A 23,430-nucleotide genomic window follows, 5' to 3' on the forward strand; every position below is an offset into this window, starting at 1 on the left:
CCCCCTCCTCTTCAAAAGGATTTGTCCTCAAATCAGCTTCATCGTCTGCAAGAAAAGGAGATAGATCAGAGACATTGAATGTAGCGCTCACATTGTACTCACCGGGTAGGTCCAGTTTGTAAGCATTGTCATTGATGCGCTTGATGACTTGGAACGGCCCATCTCCTCGGGGAAGTAATTTATTGCGCCTTTGGACTGGGAACCTTTCCTTGCGTAGATGTAACCACACCCAGTCACCAGGTTCAAACACAACGCGTTGGCGTCCCTTGTTAACCCGTTGAGCAACTTGGTCCATCCTTCGCTCAATGTTTAGGCGTACCTGCTCGTGTAATTTCTTGACAAAATCTGCTCGTTTAGCACCATCCATGTTAATGTGCTCAGAAGAAGGTAAAGGTGATAAGTCTAGTGGTGTTAAAGGGTTAAAACCATAGACTATTTCAAATGGTGAAAAATGAGTAGAACTATGCACCGTGCGATTGTATGCAAACTCAACATGGGGTAAACATTCTTCCCAGGTTCTAATGTTTTTTCTAATGATGGCACGCAAGAGTGTAGATAGTGTACGATTGACAACCTCAGTTTGGCCATCAGTTTGTGGGTGACTAGTAGTAGAAAATAGCAATTTGGTACCCAATTTTCCCCACAAAGTTTTCCAAAAGTAACTCAAAAATTTGACATCCCTATCAGAGACAATTGTCCTAGGCATGCCATGCAATCTAATGATTTCTTTGAAAAACAAATCAGCAATGTGCGATGCATCATCTGTTTTGTGACATGGTATAAAATGTGCCATTTTTGAAAATCTGTCAACAATAACAAAGATGCTATCATTTCCCTTCTTTGACCTAGGCAACGCTAAAACAAAATCCATGGAAATGTCGGTCCAAGGTTCCTTAGGTACAGGTAAAGGACTATAAAGGCCATAGGGTTGAAGTTTAGACTTAGCTTTGTGGCAAGTAATGCATTTAGCCACCATTCGCTCCACATCTCGTTTCATCCTTGGCCAATGGAAGTGCTCTTGAAGGATAGCTAAGGTTTTAGCTACGCCAAAGTGTCCCATCAAGCCACCTCCGTGTGCTTCCCTTGAGTTGCTTGCATCAAGTTGAGTGAGCAAAGAGTACCGACGTGATAATGCATCAGCAACAACATTAGTTTTCCCCACTTTGTACTCACCCACCGTGCTTGGAGTAGGCCATTCTCGAATTGCTTTAACCTTCTCCTCGTCCACTTTGATTCCCTGTTTACTCACAACAAAGCCTAGGAAGACAAGTTGATCAGTACAAAAGGAGCACTTCTTAAGGTTAGCATAGAGCTTTTCCCTTCGAAGTACATCAAGAACAAGCTTCACATGTTCAACATGCTCATCTAAGCTCCTACTATAAATCAGGATATCGTCAAAATATACAACTACAAATTTTCCAAGGAATGGACGAAGTACGTGGTTCATCAACCTCATGAACGTACTAGGTGCATTAGTTAGTCCAAATGGCATAACTAACCACTCGTACAAGCCATGTTTGGTTTTAAAGGCCGTTTTCCATTCATCCCCCTCTTTCATCCTAATTTGATGATAACCGCTTTTTAGATCAATTTTAGTGAAAATCACAGCACCATATAGCTCATCTAACATATCATCAAGTCTAGGAATAGGGTGACGATATTTTACCATTATTGCATTAACGGCCCTACAGTCAGTGCACATTCGCCAACTTCCATCCTTTTTAGGCACCAAGATGACGGGAACCGCACATGGGCTCAAGCTTTCTCGTGCCCATCCCTTTGTTAGAAGCTCTTCGATTTGGCGTTGGAGCTCCTTTGTCTCATCTGAACCCATTTTGTAGGCTGGTCTGTTAGGAAGTGGGGCACCTGGAACCAAGTCAATTTGATGCTCAATTCCCCTTATTGGTGGTAGTCCATTTGGAATCTCATCGGGGAAGACATCCTCATATTCCTGCAAAAGAGAGACAATACTAGATGGTAGAGTGTTAGTAAGATCACTTGTGACAACCAACACCTCTTTGCACAAAAGTACAAAGATGGGTGTATTAACACTCAAAGCTTTTCTTACTATATTGGCTTTTATCAATAGATTTTGCCTTTTTTCTCTCTTTTCAATTTTGGCCGGCTCACCATATGTCTTTTTATTTTGCGTATCTTAAGTTTTTAGGATAAGATTTCTTTTTGCCAAAACAAAAACATTTTTTGTATCAAACTGGAGCTGCAAAAAATAAATTTCTCATTTCTTACTTTTGCTAGCTCAACGTGACAATAAAATTTGTCTGGAAAGGATCTACAGAGCCACACGTTAGACAATCTGACAGCCGGTGAAGATTGTCAAGAAGTGGTTCTGAGATATTGTAACTGAGGTCTATACAATGTTTGAAGCTGTGTTATGTTTAGTTTAGCTGACCTTCTGAACTTATGATCTGAAGGACATGTGCAATTTGACCAGTGTCCTGGGGAGTGTTAGAGCTGAGAATGTGATGATCTCCTTTTGAGATGTTTTTGTAGCCTGACAAGAAACTGGTGAAATGATTAAAGGTCCACAACTAAGGGCAAGACTTGGTGCAACAAACAGGTTGCTGTCAACTAGGTAGTTTGGAATATGAAAAGAGCTTTTGGTTTGTGGAGAACCTTTTAAACCTAGCCCCCCTAAAGATCTAATTACAGGACCAAGGCATCCTGTTTAAGACAATCTTATGTCCTAGCAGGTGTTGTCTGGCTGCAAAGTTTTTGCTGATGAAATTACTGACCATGAAGACTTACAATCTGACATTTTTCATCTGTTGTTGTCATCCTGTATTTTCTTAAAACTGTGCTCATAAAGGTGTGAAGCTTGATTTATCAAAAAAAAAAAAAAAAGGTCTGAAGCTTGAACTTCCGCATTTTAGAGGCAATGAGAGTTTCGAGTTGGACCATGCACTGTCCTTGTTACGGCTTTTATTTTTAGGGTTGAGGAAATGCCCTTGGTACTGAGTATCTTCCTTTTGTCACATCAGATTATTGATGCAAGAGTCAGTTTTTTCTGATATTTATAATATTTTTATGAATTAAAATTGGATATTCTGGCTCTTATGTTTTGCATTTGGATTCTGATGGAAAGTTTTGCTAAAATTCATGTACTTAATACCTTAAGAGTGAGTTAACATCATATGATGAGATATTCATCGAAGGGATAGAATTTTTTTGTAACTTAGTTCAAATGTGTATTCGGAGGTCAGTTTGCTCTTTTTTTTTGTTTTTTAAAATTTTTTTAAAATTCATCTTATTGGAGTATCTTTTGGTATAAATTGCAGAAGTGCTGAAAGAACTATTGCGGTTTTTTCCCAACCTGAACATGACCACGGATTCATCCAATACTACCGCTTTACACACAGCTGCTGCTCAAGGACACGTTGATGTAGTCAATCTGCTTCTTGATATTGATCCTAACATCGCTAAGATAGCTCGAAACAATGGCAAGACTGTGCTTCATACGGCTGCAAGAATGGGTCACTTGGAAGTTGTGAAATCACTTTTAAGCAAGGATCCCAGCATAGGATTCAGGACTGACAAGAAAGGTCAAACTGCACTCCACATGGCTGTGAAGGGCCAAAACGTGGAGATTGTACAGGAATTAATAAAACCTGACTCCTCTGTTCTGAGCTTGGGAGATAACAAAGGAAACACGGCACTCCACATCGCAACAAGGAAGGGTCGAACTCAGGTTGTGCAACTTATTCTGTCTATTTCTTTTTTATGCTTGACAAAGTTTCTTGGGTTTCTACCTGTTTGATATATTTCTTCTTATATTTGGACATGTAACATTAACATTTTGTGAGCAATGTCTCTAAAAAAATTAGCTTATTTCTTGCCTACCCTTGCCAACTTATAGGTTCATGTACTTCCTTCTTGGTTTCTAAGGTGTTTAAAAAACTTAAAAACAAATGGGGAATGGAGTTTGTGCATTTATATCTCTGTTAACTTGTCTTTACGTGCAGGCCTGTGCATTCTTGGAGTAAACTTTTAGTCTTGGCATGACTTTGTCCATGGACTCAAGGCATGAGTTGTAAAAAATTGGCTAAACTAAGTGACAATATGAATCATTGTGTGTTTATTTGTGTTACTATGTGTCCTGGGCAGCACTTTTTATTACTAATCTGCTGTCTTTCTGGAAGGATGGCTAGTGTTTTCTCCAACTTTCTTGAATTGTAGTGGTCCTTAAACCACATAAGATTCTGTCCAACTTTCTCATTTGCTGAAATTTCACACTATATGCAGACATGTGGATTGAATTCTGTGAACATTGTGATCGCGAAGCTTGAGTTGTTGGAGAAGACATTCTGTGAACATTGTAAATGGTGTCCCTTGATATGTTTTTGAATTCTTCTACTCTGTCCAGATTTTTCATTCATTCTATTAGGTGGCAGTGAGAACTGAACCAAGTTCTTTGCCTGCTCTTCTTATCTCCTCCTTTATAGCTTGATCTATCTTAGTGGAAAAGCAATTTACTTGCGCAAATGCAGATTGGTCCACTTTACTCTGGCCATGAAAATTTTCAGATGCATTTTATGTTTTAATTTGCAATAACCTGCTGAAATCCAGAATCTGGCCTTCTTGGTTGCTTCCAGTTAATTTGAACCATTCTAAGCAAGGAAGTGTTTTAGAATTTTTCACTTGCTTTCTTTATGGCACATGGTCTCCAGGGACACTGGTTAAGCTACCATTTTATTTGTCATATTCTATTGTACTGTCAATCTTGGTTTTCATACAGTCAACAAGCTGACAGACAGGAAATAACTTTTTTAGTAATCTATTAAGTCCAGTTTTTTTTTTTTTTTTTTTTTTTAATCTGATAAGGCTTTAGTACAATTATAGTCCTACGACAGCCATAAGTTGGATAATTTAGCTACTTCCACGCGGTAATTGACATCTGTTCATCTAAGAGCAGGGTTCAATCTTTCTTCATGAATTGCATGGTCATTTGAATAGCAATTGGAATCTAATTGCAAAACTTTGTCAAACAAGCGTGTATGTTGACATTTCTTGGGAAAAGAATTTGGCTTATTGGAATTATCTGGAATTGGCAGATTCTTGCATTTTTACAGGTTCAATTTAGCAAAACCTGGGGGTTTATTTTATTATTGTCTGGTTTCAATGACAATGTTCTTACCTAGTTCTGTGCTGTTGCAGATGGTACAGAGTCTGATAGCAAGTGAAGGCATTGAGATCAATGCAACTAATAAGGCTGGAGAAACCCCCCTTGATATTTCGGAAAAGCTTGCAATGCCAGAATTAGATAGCATTTTAAAAGAGGCAGGAGCTCTTCATTCTCAAGATCATGGAAAACCACCAAATGCTGCAAAGCAACTCAAACAGACTGTCAGTGACATAAAACATGACGTGCAGTCCCAACTCCAACAATGCCGTCAGACTGGCTTTAGAGTAAGGAAGATTGCTAAGAAAGTGAAGAAGCTCCACATTAGTGGCCTTAACAATGCCATCAACTCTGCAACTGTTGTTGCTGTCCTGATTGCAACCGTTGCTTTTGCAGCCATCTTCACTGTGCCCGGCCAGTATGTCGAGGAACGAACACCAGGATCTTCACTTGGGCAAGCCCATATAGCTAAAAATGCAGCTTTCTTAGTCTTCATTTTGTGCGATAGTCTGGCCTTATTTATCTCCCTTGCTGTTGTGGTGGTACAGACATCTATTGTTGTGATAGAACAGAGGGCAAAGAAGCAACTTATGTTCGTGATAAACAAGCTTATGTGGACGGCATGCCTCTTCATTTCAATTGCCTTTATTTCTCTCACCTATGTGGTTGTTGGACGTCATGAAAAGTGGCTTGCTGTGTATGCAACCATAATTGGTGGTACTATAATGCTTGCTACAATTGGCTCAATGTGCTTTTGTGTGGTCCGGCATAGGTTGGAAGACTCAAAGATGAGGAACATAAGGAGAGCCGAGACACTATCAGGTTCCTTTTCAGTGTCAATGGTATCAGATCCGGAGTTATATGGTGAAAAGTATAAAAGGATGTATGCAGTGTAGGGACAGTCAGTTCCTGTGAGCGTGGGCATCTGGAGCAGAAAGATACCTTCAATGACTTCTGCACTAGTATCAATATCCTGCAATATTAGCTGGATCATATTGTGTTGAGCTGCATTTGGCACTGAAGCTTAGGGTGATGGAGATTTCATCAGCCATATTATAGTCTTTCTGATAACCAGGGTTTAGATTTAGTATGCTATGATGGCTCCCAAATCAGGATTCTGTACAGGTAAAGAGAGAGCGCTGACGGTGAGATTTTGAGTTGTATCCTCTGTATAATTAACCTCTGGGTGCATGCTGTTTTGAGCTGCTACAAATAATCTATGGTTACATAAAGTAATAATGGCTGATATTAATCTTCATGAAGCCCCATTCTGCTTTATTATCTTTGTATCTCAGTTTTCCTATTCTTGTTAATACTTGGAAAAAACGCAAGTCTGCAAGATATTCAAGCTGGGAACAAGGTTAAGGTCATTCTGCAGAGTGATCAAGGGGAACCGAGTGATGGTTTTGATCGTCAAGTAGAAACCTAAAGGTGTAGACTATGCATTAAGTTGTGTTGGAAGGACAAAAGCACTTGGAACAGAGAGGCATGACAGAGGATTTAGAAGGAACTTGATGTTTTTTCTTCTCCTCTATTTTTTGTGGGATGCGAATGTTGAAACTATATCCAAAGCTGTAGGCAGGTGACATGAAATATTAGTTGGTGAGTGAAGCAAATTTGCATGTGGTTAGCTTTTTCGATCTTGTTCGATAATTCTTGAGCAATTTTCATTGACGTGATGAAGGTAAAAGCATGTGACACGAGTGAGCTCAAAGAGTTTCAGTGTCTGGAGAAATGGTGGATTCACATAACAATTTCATAGTCCAAATCTCCATTCAGACCATTAGTGCAGTTTGACAAATTCCTCTTCCTTTCAAAGAAACTTTCTGCTAATATATACCACCTACAATGCATTTTATCCAATTTAAGAGTTCCTCTAGCAAGTTTTGGATAGGAGCTGCATTGTGGGCTTCGTTAAATGCAGAACCATCACATTTTCTATAAGATTTGTGAATCAACTTCAACCTCAAACCAGAAACAGTTCCTGTGATATGCACGTATCAGTTCCCCCTTTTTTATGCAGCAGCCTCACCATGCATGATTGTTTTATGGCCATGAAAGCTTGAGAATGCTGCAACTAGACTGCCATTTTCTACGATCTTAAAATTCAAGAGCTCTGGAGGTTTCAATCACTATAGAGTTTTTTGCTTGCTACTAAGCTATGCTGAGGTGATTCTGCATCAGTTGGGATTTCAAATTGCAGTGTTCTACTACTAGATCCTTCATCAGCTCTGAATGCATTTAGTATCCTATCTGCTAGAAAACCAAAGCTTTATGCTTCACTAGAAGAAACAGTTCACCTACAAATGACACTACACTTGGATTCAAAGGCTTTAAGCAGAAACTTATAAAAGAATGAAAGAAATCAGGACCTGGTTCTCCACAAGTGGTGATGAAAATTTTGGAACTTTGAAATGGAATTTAGTGAACATGAGATCAAGATCTAAGCCTATAGTCTGAATATTTACACCACAATGCTATCTAGTGAAGAAGGCTGTAGGAAATGTGTTGCTAGACTGGATATCATTTCATCAAAAACTGCCTAGTTCATCTATACACTTTGCTGTCTGAATTCTTTCATTCATTTAGGCTTAAGGACCACGTAAGCTTCGATGGTCATCAATTGTATCAGAGGTAGCACCAGCATGTTTTGGCAACGATCTTGAATGAGCACTTCCTGAGTGTTTCCTAGCATAGTTGCTTTTTGAGTCAAGACGAACAGTATTAGAAGTGAAGCAATGGCGCACGTGTATTCTGTGAGTTCCTGTCACCAGTGAGCGGCTTCCTTGTACATTGATTAACAAGAGCACTTCCTTGTCTCTGGTGTCTTCAGACCACCAGCTTTGAGGAATCCCGTCAACAAACTCCTCCAAGGTGTGGAATTCCTCGTGGTGTATTGAGATCTCAGCAATTTGATCAGGCTTCAATACACCTGCAGCAGGTGTGACCTGAAATTTAAATTTGAAAAAGTTAAGCTTCTACAGAAACAAACGAGTAAGGAATTGCCTAGAAACAGAGAACAGACTTAGGTTGGAATTTTGTGGTATAATGTTGTCAGTGTTCATGACAAGAAAACTTAAGGGAAAAAAAGGTCTCTACTTTGATAGACCTCTGGAAGAGGCAAACAGATGATCAGCATGGAATGAAGTAGTATAATGCCAATATGCTACTTTTGAAGATGTAGAACTTATTTGTTTGCTGGAGTCTGAAGAATATCAAAGCTAGCAAAGAGAGTTGTTGTTTTACCTCAAGCCAACGAGGGAGACCAAAGGAACCTCTGGGGCGATAACCTGATGGTTGCTCATCCTCCTTGATGGTGGATTGACCTTCACATGCAATTTGGAAGAAAGCATTGTCTTTGCCACTTTTGTTGGCTATTCTTAAATTGAACGTGTCTTGATTTTGAAGCACAATCCTGTCAGTGCTGACAATGGTTTCTGGAACAAAACGCAGTTCATCTAAGCATGCCCTGACATTGGCATTGGATTCAAAAATTCTCCCAAACTCTTGTCTTCGTATTGATCTATCAACATGAGAAATGTCAACATTCAACTTGCATCGTACGGGTTTGTGATCACTTTCTGTTACATCCATGATAGCCTCATACCTGCAACATAGGGTAAAAAGTTTTCAGATAAAGAATGGTAGCCTGGTAGTTTGAAAGTAAACCAGGAAACTTACTGCACAATGGAAGCAACTACAGGGCACTCTAAACTGCACTCCTCTGCTGGAGCAGCCCTGCTGTCTCTGTATAGTACCCTATCACACCATGCCGGAATTCTTTTTTTCTCACCCGAGTCATATCCTGAAAATGAGTTGGCATTTTGATTTTAGTGTTTTGCATTATCAATTTACTAGGCAGAATAAAATGCCAGGAAATCAATGTCACACTGCTCAGAAAATGAAAAAGATTGTCATCATCACATATTCTTACCTCCTAAACCTGCCTTTCCCCTTTCAAATTTATAGGTTGGAGGAAATCTAATAAGGGCCTCACGCATGCCTTGAAAAACTTTACCAGCTTTCATTTCTGCTCTTAACTGATCTTTTTCGCGAAGCCAATCAAAACTTCTTTGAGAAACAAAGTCTCTTGCTTCATCGTAAGATATCCCAAAAAGGCGATAATTGAAATCACCACAGAACATAACCAAGTCAGCATCAGCAAGATCAGGTTTCCCTTCTTCTGGGTTAACTGCAGCTGCCTGTTAGAACAGAAAGAGGTACAGAACCTCACAAGGAGAAACGGACAATTGGTATCCAAATTATATTAGTATAGATAGAATTCATACATTTGGACCCCGAAGCATTTGGGCAGCAGATGAGACACCAGCTGCAACAGAAAGGATCCATGGAAATCCAGAAGAATAAAGCAGCCAAAATAAATACGTGGAGAAGATAAGAGAGCAACAGACAAACAGGAACGGCAGCATACCAGCAGCATTAGTAAGAGGGCTAGAACGGGAGAAAGTCATTGTTCGAAATATATGGTCAAAATCAGCATTGCGGCGGTTGACAGCTTCCAAATGTGCAGCTAAATGACAATTGGCAAAACACATTATGCGATCAAATACTCTCAACCTCAGCCCCACGCCACCCTGCAGACAGGAAAGATGCCCCATGTGTATGAAAAACATTCAACGAAACTCACTTTACATATGGGTTTGAAGCCTGCTGTAATCACATTAATAAGCAGAAGGTGCAGGATGACAAGATGCAGATGCTCCAAATAATGATCTTCAAATGCATAGATCTGAACTCTGTTAAAATTATTGGATGATCATAGCACTGCCAGATATCTTCTAAGAAAGAAAAACCACTTAGTTGGCAACAAGTCATCATGATATGGATGTTACCACCAAAAAAAGTTCAAAGCATCATCATTTTCTCTCAATATTTAACCAGAAAAAATAAATAAAAGAAGAAAGATAAAGGGAAGACGGTTAACCCCTGAAATGTGTGAAATTTGGTAGTAGTCAGTCTGATGCGTAATACTGTTATTCACATTAACTGGATGTGTCACAATGTATTATACTATGATTATAGCTTATGTTCCATAATCAGCATGAATTATCACGTTAGAACTCAAGGAATATCATAGTGAAACAAGGCTTGGCTTTACATATCTGCGCCCATTATAGCATAGGATTTAAGTCTTTGTCCTCATTTTTGCACTTTTTCTTTAACCTTTTTGAACAGTCAGAATCCAGAAAGTGAGAACAGACCATCACACATAGTATCTGGAAGAATATCAAGAAAAACACAGAAACATAAAATGAATGACATATCTCAAAAGCATTGACTTGATATATGTATCTCTGAAAAAGGCAACCAGTTGGAAAGAAGACGTTTCTGCACTTAGTTTTGCTACTTCTGAACAGCAGATATTCTCTATCAGAAGAAACTTCCTCAAATCTATTTGATGCGAATTCTCTAATCAAATCAAAATTTTCAACATGGAGACTAAGTAACAGTCTAGTACCAAAAAGGATCACAAACATCCTTCTTGCAAATCTGAGGGTCATACAGTAAATAACAAAGTAGTTTGCTCTCAATTTCTCTTTTTTTGGATTGTGATGGCAGCTACACAAAACTGTTGATTGCTTCGGTTTTAGAATAATTTTGCATGTCTGTGCACTAAATTAGCTATGCAGGAGAACAAATGGAAAAGAATTGCCATCAGAGAAAGAATTACTGATATCAACAAAGTCAAGTAAGTTAATAAACGATACATTTCAACAATCATATTTGGCAAAGAAAACATAATTAGGATGAAAAATTTAAACTAATTCAAAGCAAAAGGCCAAAGTTTTAGTACAAAGCCAAAAACTGAATGCATTTCAAAGTATTATGAAGGCTGATCTAACTACCTTATTACCGATGGCACGACCTAATCCACAGGCTACTGCTGCGACATCTAAATCCCCAACATGCGTTCTGAGAGTCCTCCTCACCCTGTTTGATATGTATAAATGGGCAAAAAAAAGAACCAGGACAAAAAGGTAGAGGACCAAATAGAATCTATCAGCGATCAAGTCATTGGTTAGAATAGCTAAACAACGTTAATAGGAAGTGATTGCATTAGGGACGTTTTTTCATCTCAAAACAGAAAACTAAAATCAGATGATCAAAGCACCTGAGCAAATTCTTACCAGATAGCTATAAGCAAGCCAGCCAGCTGCCTTGACCCCACACGCTCAAATGTTGATCCTTCATCCAGGGTCTTTCCTATAGCATCCTGCCACCATTGACCGATAGAACTTCCTTCAAGTCCTACCTACAATAGAATAGTGGTAACCTTGAAACCGAATACACTTGCATATGAGTTGCAATACAGAGAGAAAATCTACCAATTCTATGTCTAGATGTCTAGCTTGTACTTAATGACCTTCAAGACCACAAGAGCAAAACAGGATCCTCTACTCTTGGTCGTCCTTACTTGAAATGTTGTAAATAATAAACAGGACAGATATATTTTGATAGTATGACCAATAGTACAGGAAGCAAATAGGTACAAAATATGTCTGCAAATAGGTACATTCGTCTTGTAATGAAGACGAATGTCTGCAGAAGGCTTTTGGATCTTGGTGATCATATGTAGGAAACTACATCAGAAACAAAAGTTCTATCAGATCAAATTTATTTGTTCTCTGTTTAGGAAAGGGGATCTGACCAATTAGGCAATTACAATCATATTTACTAAAAGGGGAATTTTACCATTGGGAAGGGACATATAATCCAAAATGAATATCAGAAATTAAACAATCACTAGGGCAAATCCTAATACATGTTGACTACAAAAACAAATAAACATGGATAAATATCTTATCTTGGCTCCTTAAAACTATGAATGGTCATCGAGAATTATTCATTTCATTCTAAGTGGTTCCTAGACGACAAATGATACTTAAATCTAAATTTATCTCTTGAGTTCCTTTTACTTCATGCATGCATATAGAATGCTTCCCAGAAAACCAATCATCTCTGGTGTCAGCACATATGTGGACATTTTCTTAGTTGGAATTCTTAAAGTCATTGCTCCTTCTACCGCTAATAGACTAACAGCCTTCCAGTATTTGGAATATTTCAGACTAAAAGCCTGTGACTAAGCCAAGACAATTTGCTAGTATATATGGTGGTTCTGCTTGAAAAACTAATTCATGGTATTTTAGTACATACACTAGCAAGAAGTGGATTGTAAATGTAGTAGCAAAGCTGTTGATGTGTAAATGACTTAATCGCATCATAATAATACTCTCTCTCTCTCTCCGTGAGACTGATTTTTGTCCTTCTGCCTACATCTAAATAACTTTTGAGCACAGAACTTACAGTTTCTTTTGCTGCAGACATTGCGAGAAAACCGGCACCCATTTCCACTTCTTGCAATCCCACAACTACAATGCCAACATCTGACACTGCAGAACCCAGCCATGCCATAAGTGCATCCTGAGAGGCTCTTCCTTGACCAACATTCCATGTACCAACTAAAATTCTGAGATTTTCTTGTGTTGTGTACATGTCTTCTTTCTCAGCTAATTCTGGTCGTAAAATGTTATCAATAGGCCCAGGAGAGGCTATATTCCACCCGCGTATACCGCCATGGTTTGCCATGCTAAAAACATAACCATTGCCTACTACCATTTTTATGACAGGGCCATTGTGAGCCACCCAACTTGCAAGTAAATTTCCATCAAGGTCAAAAACTTGGACCATGCCACTTACATAGCCAACCCATATCCGTGAGCCATACGTGCAAAAGCTTAGTACAGCACAAGGATGGTGAATGAAATCTTGCAAACGGTTCCCATTTCCATCCCACTGCACAAGTAAACCGTTTGAACATCCAGTCCAAATAACCCCATCTGCAGCAAGCACTATAGCTTCTGTTTTCTTAGTATCATCGACAAATGCACCTGCACCCTTTGTTGCAACACGTCGAACAGCATCTGCTGCTCCCATGATAGCATTACGTGACCGTTGCAAGAAGCTATTCTGGGATTTTTCTTTCTTTGATTTGGACACAAATTTAACGTTCATCTCATCTTCAACTGCTTGGTCTTGTACTGAAGACATGTCAACTCGATTCTCAATCTGACCTTCTATGTTGTATACTTTGATAAGTTCTCTTGTGCGAGCATCCCTACAGTTTGTCAACTATGAATATAATTAGGACTCAGAAAAATTATCCTGACCTCCTTAACTTGAATTTTGATTATGCGGCAGAAAACAGGAAGTCAAACGTACCACAATGAAAATGACAAAGAGGCCGCTGCCCAGATTCTGGCTCTGAGATTATCGGATAACAAACATTTTATGTCTGAAGATGAAATGTTGCATACCCCATTCACTGTAACTTGGCTTCTAAGGTCAACAGACGATCGCTCTACCAATAAAGCAGCCATGTGCCTTTCTTCTGGGGATAGAGACAGAGATTTTTCAACTGCTTCCCAAGGCCAGACCTTTATAACACCGCCCTCAGAGCCTGACCAGATGTCACCTGGATAATTCAAAAACTTAAACTTAGCAATGAGATGAACACCACAAATTGCAGAAATTCAGACAATATCTGTCCCTAGATAAGACCTTCTTGAAAGTTATCTAAGAATCATTCAAGTAAGCATCTTGAAAAATTTTAAGTTGGCAGCATGAATTGTCTCTCTAATCCCTGGACTGACACCTCACCTAATGGGAAAGAGTTTTGATTGCTGAGAGGCCAATAGTATATATCACACACTTAGCCATATGAATTTTCACAGCCAAGAGAAAAATTTATAAGCAGCCTGAAGTAATTGTCAGTCAACTTGATGGTAAGTAGTTTTTACCATAAGAAGAAAAAACCATGGAAAGAACAGGACCACGATGAGCCTGCCAAGAAAGACCTTCCTTGAAAGGTGTATCATCTGAATGCTGCTGGTCCATCCTCCAGGACCTAATCTTACCATCCTTATGCCCGCTCCAAACCAACTTTGTCCCTGGATCCACCATCAGACAGAGTGCTGGGGAAGTATTTACCGATTCATAAAAGGGTGCTGCATCCTCATCCCCTCTCCTTGTTCTTCCTCCTAGTCCACTTCCTGGCTTGTATGCATCTGATAGATTCCAAACTCTTACACCACATTCTTGACCTGCCCATAGTTCTGTGTCTGTGGAAGCAATTGTTCTGACAAACTTCCCAACCTGCAGTGGTATTTATAAGTTCCTTATTCATTTCTGAAGTGAAAAAGGGTATGACAAGATAAGGTTCTAAACGCGCTATCCCTGCCAGCAAAGGCTATTCTTGTCGTGTGCTTTTTCTACTGATATACCAATAAATCTTGTTCAGTGCAATCCTGACTTACATTGTTGATAAGCAGAATACAGATTCATCCTAAACTGTGTTGACGTTTTTCTTTAATTTCTCACTAAGTTTCTAATTTGTATTACCATGAAATGGATTGAATCAAAAGAGAGACCTGCACTGGAGTCTCCTAGGAATGTTAAAAGATTTGAACAAACTGAAAAAGGAAAAGCTCTAGAGCATGAATCCTCTACCTACAATGAGTGAATCAACTATATACCATAAAGCATTTTTGCGATTCCAGAAAGTTTGAAAAGGAACAAAGAAGAGATACAGACTCACAGACACGTACAAAAATTAGCATTTCCCTTTTTTTTTTTTTTGGGTTAATCTCAAAATAGATGTGATTCATCTCACCCATTCAACTTAAAGATAATGAAACTAGCACTAATTATTTCATCAATCAATTAGCCAAAACAAACTATTAAAAGATACTATTCAACACCATAAACCACTGTTACAATATATTCAAGAACATCTGGATTCATTTCAGAAACAAACCATACAAGAACTGCAGTGTCACCCACAATAATGTAGAAAACATGTCATAACACTATAGAAATGTCAAGTACTACAGAACTAATTATCGTATATTAAAAAGCCAGAATGCACTCAAAACTTTTACGGTGCTATAGTAAAAGTCACCACCAGCTTCTTATCTAATATCTGCTAAATCACGGTGGTAAAGTGTAGCTATTTTTATCAATGGGATGAAATTATAGACTAGATTAAAATAGAAATCTGGTATTTGAATTGAGAACAAGGTGCAGGTGATTCAGGGACATATTCACGTCTTCCTCTCTTAGTTTTCCCCTTCTAAAGAAAATTTTTTTCCCCATTCTGTAAATATATTTCGGCTTACCTGAGTTTCTCTAAGGGGATGTGGTCTAAGCTCAAGGCAAAGAGGGCGGCCCGGGTGTACCGCAGCCCGAGTAGGCAGCTTGAAAATCCCCACTCCACCCCCACTCCCCATAAACTCCGGCAATGGTTGGTAGTTCTGCGGCGGATGCTGATGCTGATATTGTACGTATTCCTCAGAGCCACCACCATCCCCCATTGACAATCCATCAATCCTGTGATTAATATTATAGTCCGCGTTACAAGAAGCAGAGCCAACAGTGGTGGAATAGGGGTAGAAATCATCATCATCATCAGATGAATTCTCCAAGAAATAGCTGTAACTATTACTGCTGGCAATGCCGATGGTTTTAGCATCATCTAAGCTGTGTTTTCGCACTTGGCGATGTTTCTTGTGATGTGATCCTGTGCTTGTACGCAGTTGTTGGCTATATGATTGAGTTTTTTTGGGCACAGGCGGGAAGTTTGATAATCCTGCCAATGCATCCCTGTCGTCGTCCTCCAAGTCACGGTCGTCCATTTTGTTTCCTTTCTCAAATTATGGATACAATATCTGAGAATGATTGCTGTTGTTCATGCAGGGATGAGATGATCAAAATCCAAGAGAAAAGGCTTGAAAACTTGCAGATGAGAGAGAGAGAGAGAGAGAGAGAGAGAGGAGGAGAAAATGTCAACAAGGTTGGAAGTGGGGATAGGAAAGCTTGCATGGGAGTGCGAGGATTGAGGCGTGGCATTCTGGTTTCGTACGGACGAGAACGTCAAACGTTGTTGTTTCTGTTCTTATATTTTTGGCTCCCATTACCAGGTTGAGTTGTAAAGTTTCATGGTCGTGGGGACTTCCATTCCATTTTTCTCTTTGTCGAGCCCTTTCACTTTAACTCTGGGATGGATCGTGCCTAATGAGCCGGGCATTTATAAGTTCGAGTTCAACTTATTTAATTTGTAACATCTTCGGAATTCGGATTTTGGATTATGAGTTTCAAATTAATAAATATGAAGTCATATCCAACTCACATAATATTCGAATTTAGTTCAAATTCACTTATTACTCCTTAATTTTCTTAATATAATTACTATAACTATTAAGTTGTACAACTATACAAGACTACAACATTAAAACTAAATATGAATAAGTAATAGTTTTTAAAAAGCATATAAATCAAAAAATTTTCAACAATATTTAAATCTAATTCATTCAAAAAAACATGAAAAATAGTAATAAAACATGTGGTCATAAATCAATATATTTTTAAAGGTTGGAACTTCTTTATAACCTTGTGATTTGAATCCAAATATGCTTGATGATTTGTGTTTTTAGATCAAAAATAAATCAACCGATATTATACCAACACAAAAATTTACTCAACTAATAAAAAAAGTTAATATTCATTTACGTATTACTGATATTGGCTCTCAAGAAAGCTAGTAGAAGAACTTTCAGATATATTTTAATTATATTTAGCATTTAATAAAACATTTGGATGTAAAATTATACATAATATCAAAATATAAATATTATATATATATGTAAGTAATTAAAGGACCGGACCTATATCGAGTTTGAGACTAATAAGGCCCAAACTCGACTCATATTTAATTTGAGCCGGACTCATATTTAATAGGTCGGCTCATCAAGCTTTTTCTCGAGCCAAGCAAGCCGAGTATGGACTAGCCCGACCCCATTGACAGTCCCACTTTGGGATCGATCAAGCCCTAATATATACTAATGGTGAATTCATTCATAAATACTGCAATTCTTTGACATAATAATAATAATAAAAAAAAAATTAATAATACACGTCTAATAGATTTGATTGTATATATAAACAACAAAGTGGTGTACAACCGTGGAAGCCCACCGTACAAGTAGACACATTTGCAGAAACCATAAGACCAGCTACCAAGTGGAAATATGATCAATTCTTGTTCATTTTCACCAATTTTTTTCATTATTCGAGTTGAATTAATTTGCTCCAAATATTTATTTTTTAGTTGTAGGAAAAAAAAAAAAAAAGAGGAAAAACCATATGAGTAGATAGAGCTTTCTCCCAAGCTAATTAAACCAAGTTTTATACGTGATTCAACTAAGATCAAGAATGTCTATCTCCTGTATGTAGCTAAAGCACATAGAAGGATAAATTACAATGAGTACACACAAAAGAAGCAGCTCAAACTCAGACTTGTACAAGTTTGTCCAGACTAGCATGAAACAACAAAGAGACTTAGATTGAACAGAGTTTCAATCTGGGAAGCAATTCAACAAACCTAAATCATGGAGTATTACAGTTTTGATTCTTGACTGGATGGCATTACCAAAGCTTATGGAAATTAGAAGATGGTAGACCAGAACATCCTGTATAGTCAGTCTTCCAACCATCTCAGAGAAATATAGAGTGCGCAGGGAGTATGATATTTTCTCTTTCTTCATTTCTTCCCCTCGGTTTCTTTTGCGTTCTTGGCAAGTACAAGGACAAAACCAGCTTACATCAAGAATGCCAAGAAGGCAATTTTAAAAATCCTTCCCATTGCATTAGTCGATGGATCAAATCTATACGCTAAACAATTAAACAACTAATCAGACCACCTCGACTTATCTGGTGAAATGACATCACAAAGTTGATAGACAGATTGATCTTTTCCACCTAGCAAGCTTCTCTCGTCCCTGCCAAGGAATTAAAGAGTGCAATTACTATCAAAGGTCTTTGCCATGTATCAAGGTTAATGGTGATTAAACAGCCAAAACCATAATAAATGGACCACCATATCCAAAGCTCAAGTACAGCGTAAGAAGAAACGCATATAAGCCAAAGAGATACTTTCAGCTTTTGGTGGGGAGGACTTCTAACATTACTACAATAAACATAAACTGGACATCATCAATTACATTTCTTGTACCAATGAGAGCCATCTATTGGGCAATATCAGATATCGATTAATTCAAATTATCTCCAAAAGTTTTTTTTTTTTTTAACAGGATTCTACCGGCTGTGAAAGGAATCAGACAATTAACAAAAGGCAGATAATAGCAATAGATGGTTTCTCCGTTTTGGATCTCAGATATTCAGATCAGAATGTCCTAATGTAACAGTGTTTATTCATATGCAATAGCCAAGTTCATTTTCAATGGGATTTCCATCAAATGAACCAAGACCAAAACTAACATGACAAATCTTACCATGCGAGGTGAAACAACCAGTTCATTTTCCACGATAGAGGTAGCCTCGAACCCCAATGGGTGCAGCACTTCTTCATAACTGCATCCACAGATTTGTCATCAGTTGCATGCAGAACCAAAAAATGAATGTAAATAAAAAAGTGAGTGCTTCTCCATATGTCAATCTTTAAAAAGAATAAATAGATTCTCACAAGAGACGACAAGATTGTTCTGATTATGATAACTAAAATTGGCACATACTCAGTAGTAGATACTTTGTATGGAGGTCCCCCTTCATGATCACTAATCTGTTGAAAGAGAAGATAAATATAATGAGAATCTAAAAAATTCAAGAACAACTATTCAAAAAGCAATGTTGACCAGATTTAGTAGGATAAAGCACAGAATTTACTCTAAAATAACATTGTGCAAATAAGATGTTGCTAACCTTCCTATCAGACATGTTAGGCATATGAAACTAGAAGATAACACACAAGCAAGAATTCCAGTCAATTGTCTAACCCACATTCAACAATAGATCTATCAACACATATATTATACTCTTACAATAATCGCACTACACAAATTCCAGATGCTAACATGGTGAAATCATTTTCAGAGTAAAACACTGAGAAAGGCAATTTGACGAGATGATAGCATACTGGAAACATCAGAGTTATGAGCTCTCCATCTGGTTTTAAAAGGTCTCGAATTCCAACAGCCCAAGATGGTCTCATATCTGGATCGATGGCACAAAAGAATCTGCAAGCGAATTCGTGCAATAGTTAGCAAGCAAAAATTTCTTCTCACATGACAATCAACTGATGGTCATCTAATACTCACGTGTAGTCAAAAATGAGATCAAACAACTGAGTGGGACGCCATGTGAAGAAGTCTGCCTTCAAGAATTCAAAGTGTTCTTGGCTTGATAATGAGGACAACTGCCTTGATGTGCCGCGTAAGCAAACATTTCCACAACAGTATGAGAAAATGGATAATAATATGTATAAAGTACTTAGAACATGTTTTTCATTCAGAAAAAATCAAGTCTGAGAACTCGAATCAAGGAATCCTAGCATTCCGTATCCAAGGCAGTTGTTCCTCCAAGAATAAAGAGGATAATTATGGCAAGAGCCTAGAGTTTTAACGTTTCTGAACAAATGTATCATAGTAAATGACTCAAGATGAGAACTAATAACATTTAACACATGTTATGTGCATTTAGTGACCAACATTTAGCCAATGCCCCTTGATGCCTTAGCACTTCCTCATTGACCAGCTAGAAAGTTGCCCAAACTTTTCATAAATGAAAATACACTTCAGTGTGAGGGGACAAAAACGGCATTCGGAAAATAAGTAGTTACCTCTTTGGCTCTTTCAAGAGCTACTTCTGATATATCCAGGCCAACAACATAGCGATCAGGGCAGGCAATTGCCACGACGTCATAGCCCTGCAGCAGACAAAAGCCCATTGATAAGTCAAGGAGAAAAGAAAGAAGAACAGAAAGGAACGACTTTGGACTCACAACCAGTATAGAATTAAAACTAAGCTGCAGAACACCTACGCCAACTTTTGTACCACCCAAAACAGAAAATGTGAAAAAAAAAAGAATAAATTTTATGTGGATTTCCAAGATGATCTCCACCATTCCTTAGTACAGACTCTTGATTACAAATGTCAACTGGGTGAATTTACTAAAAGCAAGCAAACATGCAGCATAAAAATGAAACCTGCAGTATGGTGAAGTCAAAAGAACCTTGATTTCTTTTCTTCCTATAGTCACTGCCATGTTCAAAAACCTGGATCACCTAATCCCCATAGCACAAGGGTACCATGGTGCTGTAGTGCATGGGATGAAGCGCACTTCATTGAGCGGATTGCATTTAATGCATAAAATCTGAAATTTTCCTCTACATAGCTATTCTGCAATAAAAGCACTTAACTAATCTACCAATGTTCTCAGCATGATAGCAAACCAAAGAAGACAGAGTGACAGTAAACTTGTAGCTACTCGTTCAATAAATATTGTGTTCACAACGCACCTGAAGCAGTAAACTTGTAGCTACCTGGCAATAGTGCATGGACCCAAAAGCAACCATATTGCAGTGATTTATACAATCATGAAATCTTGAACAAAAGTTAACCAAGGCAGGCAATTTACAGCCATGAACCCAAACGTACAACAATTGAATCCAACAAGCATGTGCTACACTTCTAAGCATCAGTTCCAATCCATAAACCCAATTGCAGAAATCCCAGATACGCAAAAGAGGAAAAATTAGAACTTTAAACTAGTAGGATAATACTCACACTACCACAACCAGGGACCAAAGCCCTGCCATTAGGAAGGGCACCAGTCTTATGAAGATGGACAAGAATTGGGGTAGGCTGCCCCAAGTCCCATGGTGTCAACCCTTGTTCCCAGCACTTTTGCCAACCATCTACCCACTCTCCAAGAAAACCCAATATTTAAAAAAAAAAACAGAAATCTTGAATCAGCATTATGATCAGGAATTATTAAGTCCAAAGATGATTGGTCTTGATGAAAATAATTACCTGTCGAGCTAGAATGGATGACTTGTTGGAATTTATCAACTGTAGTAGAACTAGATGATGATGATGAAAGAAGAGTTGAACTTGTGCTAGTAATTGATCTATTGTGGGACTTTGTAGCATCTATTTTTGGGTTCATCATCGTTCTCAGAGGAGGTGATGAGCTGGAAGTGGAAGTGGAAGTGGAAGTGGAAGTGGAAGCGGGTGCGAGCAACCTCGGCCAGCAGCAGGAGATGAGGCTGACGCTAGAGGAGCTTCTCATATTTTCTCGCCGATTGCTTCCCCCTTCATTTTTTTAAATTGAAAAATAGATTATAATTTGAAATAAATAAATTAAAAAAAAAAAAGCTTATTACGGGAAGAGGGGGAGTATTGATCACCTCACATATCATATCCTTATCCTTATACTTCCTTATCCTTATACTATATAAGAACGAGTTTAGGACAAAGAAGGTTTTAGATTTCAACTGCAAGAGTTATCAATATCATATTATACTACTAATCAAGCCATCATATCAATATCTATACAATATAAATTAGTGTTGGAGTTTGGAATTAGTGTTGGAGTTAATATTTATCGTCATTATATAAATTTGCATTTTTACTCATATAAAAACTACTTTTACTTTAACTATATATAACTGTCTATGACTATTTTTACTTTTAATTATTTAAGTATATGTTTTCAATATAACTACTGCTAAATATTATAACTACTAATATAAAATTATTTTATGAAAAATATTTAAAAGATTAAAGTTTGCTTCAGTAATAAAAAATTTATTTAATGAGCATAAATATTAGTATGTATTTTTTATTGCACACACATTGGGTGGGCAATCAACACTAACATAAATCAAAGGTCCTTATCGTATTTAGGGCTTGAGTTTTGGTCTAATTGTGAGATTGACTTAATCTTACCAAACTCAAACTCGAGCCCTCTAATTGAGCTTAAAAAAATAATTGTTATATTTATAAAATAGACATTTCATCTTAATAAATAATAAAAATATCGGGAACATATAAGTAATTTCACTACTAATAAAAAAAATAAATATGTAAAGGTTCATCGAACTAGCAAATCAAACATAGAGAGATTCAACTTGTGTCACTAGGTTTGTCAAGCCAACTCCAATTACTCATCAATCATTTTCTTCAACTCCAATTATTGTATATGTATGAATTATCTCCAATTATTATATTCTTATGTGTGATAATTAAAGTTAACTATATTTTATATACAAATTGGTTTGGAAGAAATTCAAAATTAATAAGAAGACAAAAGGTTATAAAAAGCTAATGAGAAAGCAAACGATTAAATTAACGATTAAAATCACTATATTATGTCATATTAACTAAGAAAACTTCAAAAAAAATTATCTATAATTATAAAAAATATAATAGAAAAGGTTTACAATTACTGGAATTAATAAGAATTTGTTGCATCAAAGTCAGAATGTTTTAGTATGTATTTTGCTCAGGTTTTGTTGTATACACTGGTTTGACTAGAACTGTAAACGAACTGAATTGAACCGAGTATCTCATGTTTGAGTTCTGTTCGTTAAGTGATTCGAACAACGTTCGTGTTCGTTCGTTAATTTTAGAGCTCCAAACCTATGTTCGTGTTCGGCTCGTTAAGCAAAATTTGTGTTCGAGTTCGAGTTCGTGTTCGGCTCGTTTAACATAAACGAGCTGTTTGCGAACATGTTTCAAATACTCAAATCCAAATTATTTTAAATCTTAAATATGCCATGCAAATCATTAATCATTTTCAAAAACAATTAAAGCACTAAGTGACTAAATTCTATTATCTATTAACTATATAACTAACATTAACATAAAAACAACAAATAAAACAAAATAATTTGTCCTCCAAATATAAAAGTCCAGTCATAAAATTAATCCTAAAATTTGTCAAATGATCGGGTTTGTTTGGATTGTGAATTATTAGAGATATTTTTACTGTACCACTTTTTGTGATGTAATGTATGTGAGATAAAAAGGTAATTGGAAAGATAAAAAAGTGTGTTGAAAATTGTAATGAAGATGTCAGCAAATATATTTTAACAAATAAACTGCAATCCAAACATAATTATGTTCATGTTCACGAACGTTCGTTAAAACTCACGAACATACTCGCGTTTGCGAACGTCGTTTAGCATGTTCGCGAACGTTCGTTAAAACTCGCAAACATGCTCGTGTTCACTCGATTATTAATCGAACAAAAAAATTCGTTCGAACTCGGTTCGTTTAAGGTTTCGAACGAGTCTTTCACGAACACGAACGAGTCGAAACGAACCAAGCTACCGAACAGCTCGATTCGTTTAACAGCTCTAGGTTTGACACAATATATTTTGTTTATTATATAGTTTATTAGTCAATATTATACCAAC

At 37.4% G+C, this 23,430-nt stretch overlaps 3 protein-coding genes across 6 annotated transcripts; 1 reads left to right on the top strand and 2 right to left on the bottom strand.

The window, feature by feature from the left end:
* The first annotated feature begins 3,268 nt into the window (after nucleotides 1-3,268).
* LOC140037763 (ankyrin repeat-containing protein At5g02620-like) lies at nucleotides 3,269-6,399 on the top strand. Its single transcript, XM_072082828.1, has 2 exons — nucleotides 3,269-3,706; nucleotides 5,173-6,399. The coding sequence occupies exons 1-2, from the start codon at nucleotides 3,338-3,340 to the stop codon at nucleotides 6,031-6,033; spliced, it is 1,230 nt and encodes a 409-aa protein (XP_071938929.1). The 5' UTR covers nucleotides 3,269-3,337; the 3' UTR covers nucleotides 6,034-6,399.
* Nucleotides 6,400-7,524: 1,125 nt separating this feature from the next.
* Nucleotides 7,525-16,415, bottom strand: LOC140037762 (type I inositol polyphosphate 5-phosphatase 12-like). 2 transcript variants are annotated; one of them, XM_072082827.1, is made up of 12 exons: nucleotides 15,334-16,413; nucleotides 13,957-14,311; nucleotides 13,379-13,631; nucleotides 12,464-13,274; nucleotides 11,287-11,411; nucleotides 11,005-11,089; nucleotides 9,570-9,732; nucleotides 9,427-9,467; nucleotides 9,072-9,339; nucleotides 8,819-8,942; nucleotides 8,384-8,744; nucleotides 7,525-8,085 (listed from the first exon to the last, which is right to left on the bottom strand). In XM_072082827.1, the coding sequence occupies exons 1-12, from the start codon at nucleotides 15,847-15,849 to the stop codon at nucleotides 7,729-7,731; spliced, it is 3,459 nt and encodes a 1,152-aa protein (XP_071938928.1). In that variant the 5' UTR covers nucleotides 15,850-16,413; the 3' UTR covers nucleotides 7,525-7,728. The 2 variants fall into 2 exon arrangements, with proteins under 2 accessions (XP_071938928.1, XP_071938927.1); XM_072082826.1 differs by having other exon boundaries at nucleotides 9,427-9,732; nucleotides 15,334-16,415.
* A 956-nt stretch (nucleotides 16,416-17,371) lies between these two features.
* On the bottom strand, nucleotides 17,372-21,330 carry LOC113735199 (probable thiol methyltransferase 2). Of its 3 annotated transcripts, none has more exons than XM_027262174.2 (8): nucleotides 21,041-21,330; nucleotides 20,795-20,934; nucleotides 19,848-19,934; nucleotides 19,327-19,424; nucleotides 19,146-19,245; nucleotides 18,745-18,791; nucleotides 18,505-18,583; nucleotides 17,372-17,991 (listed from the first exon to the last, which is right to left on the bottom strand). In XM_027262174.2, exons 1-8 carry the CDS (start codon nucleotides 21,297-21,299, stop codon nucleotides 17,938-17,940), a joined length of 864 nt encoding a protein of 287 aa, XP_027117975.1. In that variant the 5' UTR covers nucleotides 21,300-21,330; the 3' UTR covers nucleotides 17,372-17,937. The 3 variants fall into 3 exon arrangements, with proteins under 3 accessions (XP_027117975.1, XP_027117976.1, XP_071938930.1); XM_027262175.2 differs by having other exon boundaries at nucleotides 20,795-20,925; nucleotides 21,041-21,329; XM_072082829.1 differs by lacking the exons at nucleotides 20,795-20,934; nucleotides 21,041-21,330 and adding an exon at nucleotides 20,241-20,761.
* Between the last annotated feature and the right edge of the window lie 2,100 nt (nucleotides 21,331-23,430).

This window comes from Coffea arabica, chromosome 3c, assembly GCF_036785885.1.
Source record: "Coffea arabica cultivar ET-39 chromosome 3c, Coffea Arabica ET-39 HiFi, whole genome shotgun sequence".
Classification (NCBI taxonomy): Eukaryota; Viridiplantae; Streptophyta; class Magnoliopsida; order Gentianales; family Rubiaceae; genus Coffea; species Coffea arabica.

What these genes read in the sequence shown, in the direction of transcription:
- LOC140037763 (XM_072082828.1), top strand. Translation starts at nt 3,338, where the DNA reads ATGACCACGGATTCATCCAATACTACCGCTTTACACACAGCTGCTGCT. An exon ending in CAAGGAAGGGTCGAACTCAG is followed by an intron (nt 3,707 to 5,172) that starts GTTGTGCAACTT and finishes GTGCTGTTGCAG; the next exon opens with ATGGTACAGAGTCTGATAGC.
- LOC140037762 (XM_072082826.1), bottom strand. Translation starts at nt 15,849, where the DNA reads ATGGACGACCGTGACTTGGAGGACGACGACAGGGATGCATTGGCAGGA. An exon ending in TCTTTGTCATTTTCATTGTG is followed by an intron (nt 13,275 to 13,378) that starts GTACGTTTGACT and finishes GACAAACTGTAG; the next exon opens with GGATGCTCGCACAAGAGAAC. An exon ending in GTCTCCCTCGTTGGCTTGAG is followed by an intron (nt 8,086 to 8,383) that starts GTAAAACAACAA and finishes TTTAAATTTCAG; the next exon opens with GTCACACCTGCTGCAGGTGT.
- LOC113735199 (XM_027262174.2), bottom strand. Translation starts at nt 21,299, where the DNA reads ATGAGAAGCTCCTCTAGCGTCAGCCTCATCTCCTGCTGCTGGCCGAGG. An exon ending in GATCTCATTTTTGACTACAC is followed by an intron (nt 19,246 to 19,326) that starts GTGAGTATTAGA and finishes ATTCGCTTGCAG; the next exon opens with ATTCTTTTGTGCCATCGATC. An exon ending in TCATAACTCTGATGTTTCCA is followed by an intron (nt 18,792 to 19,145) that starts GTATGCTATCAT and finishes CTCTTTCAACAG; the next exon opens with ATTAGTGATCATGAAGGGGG.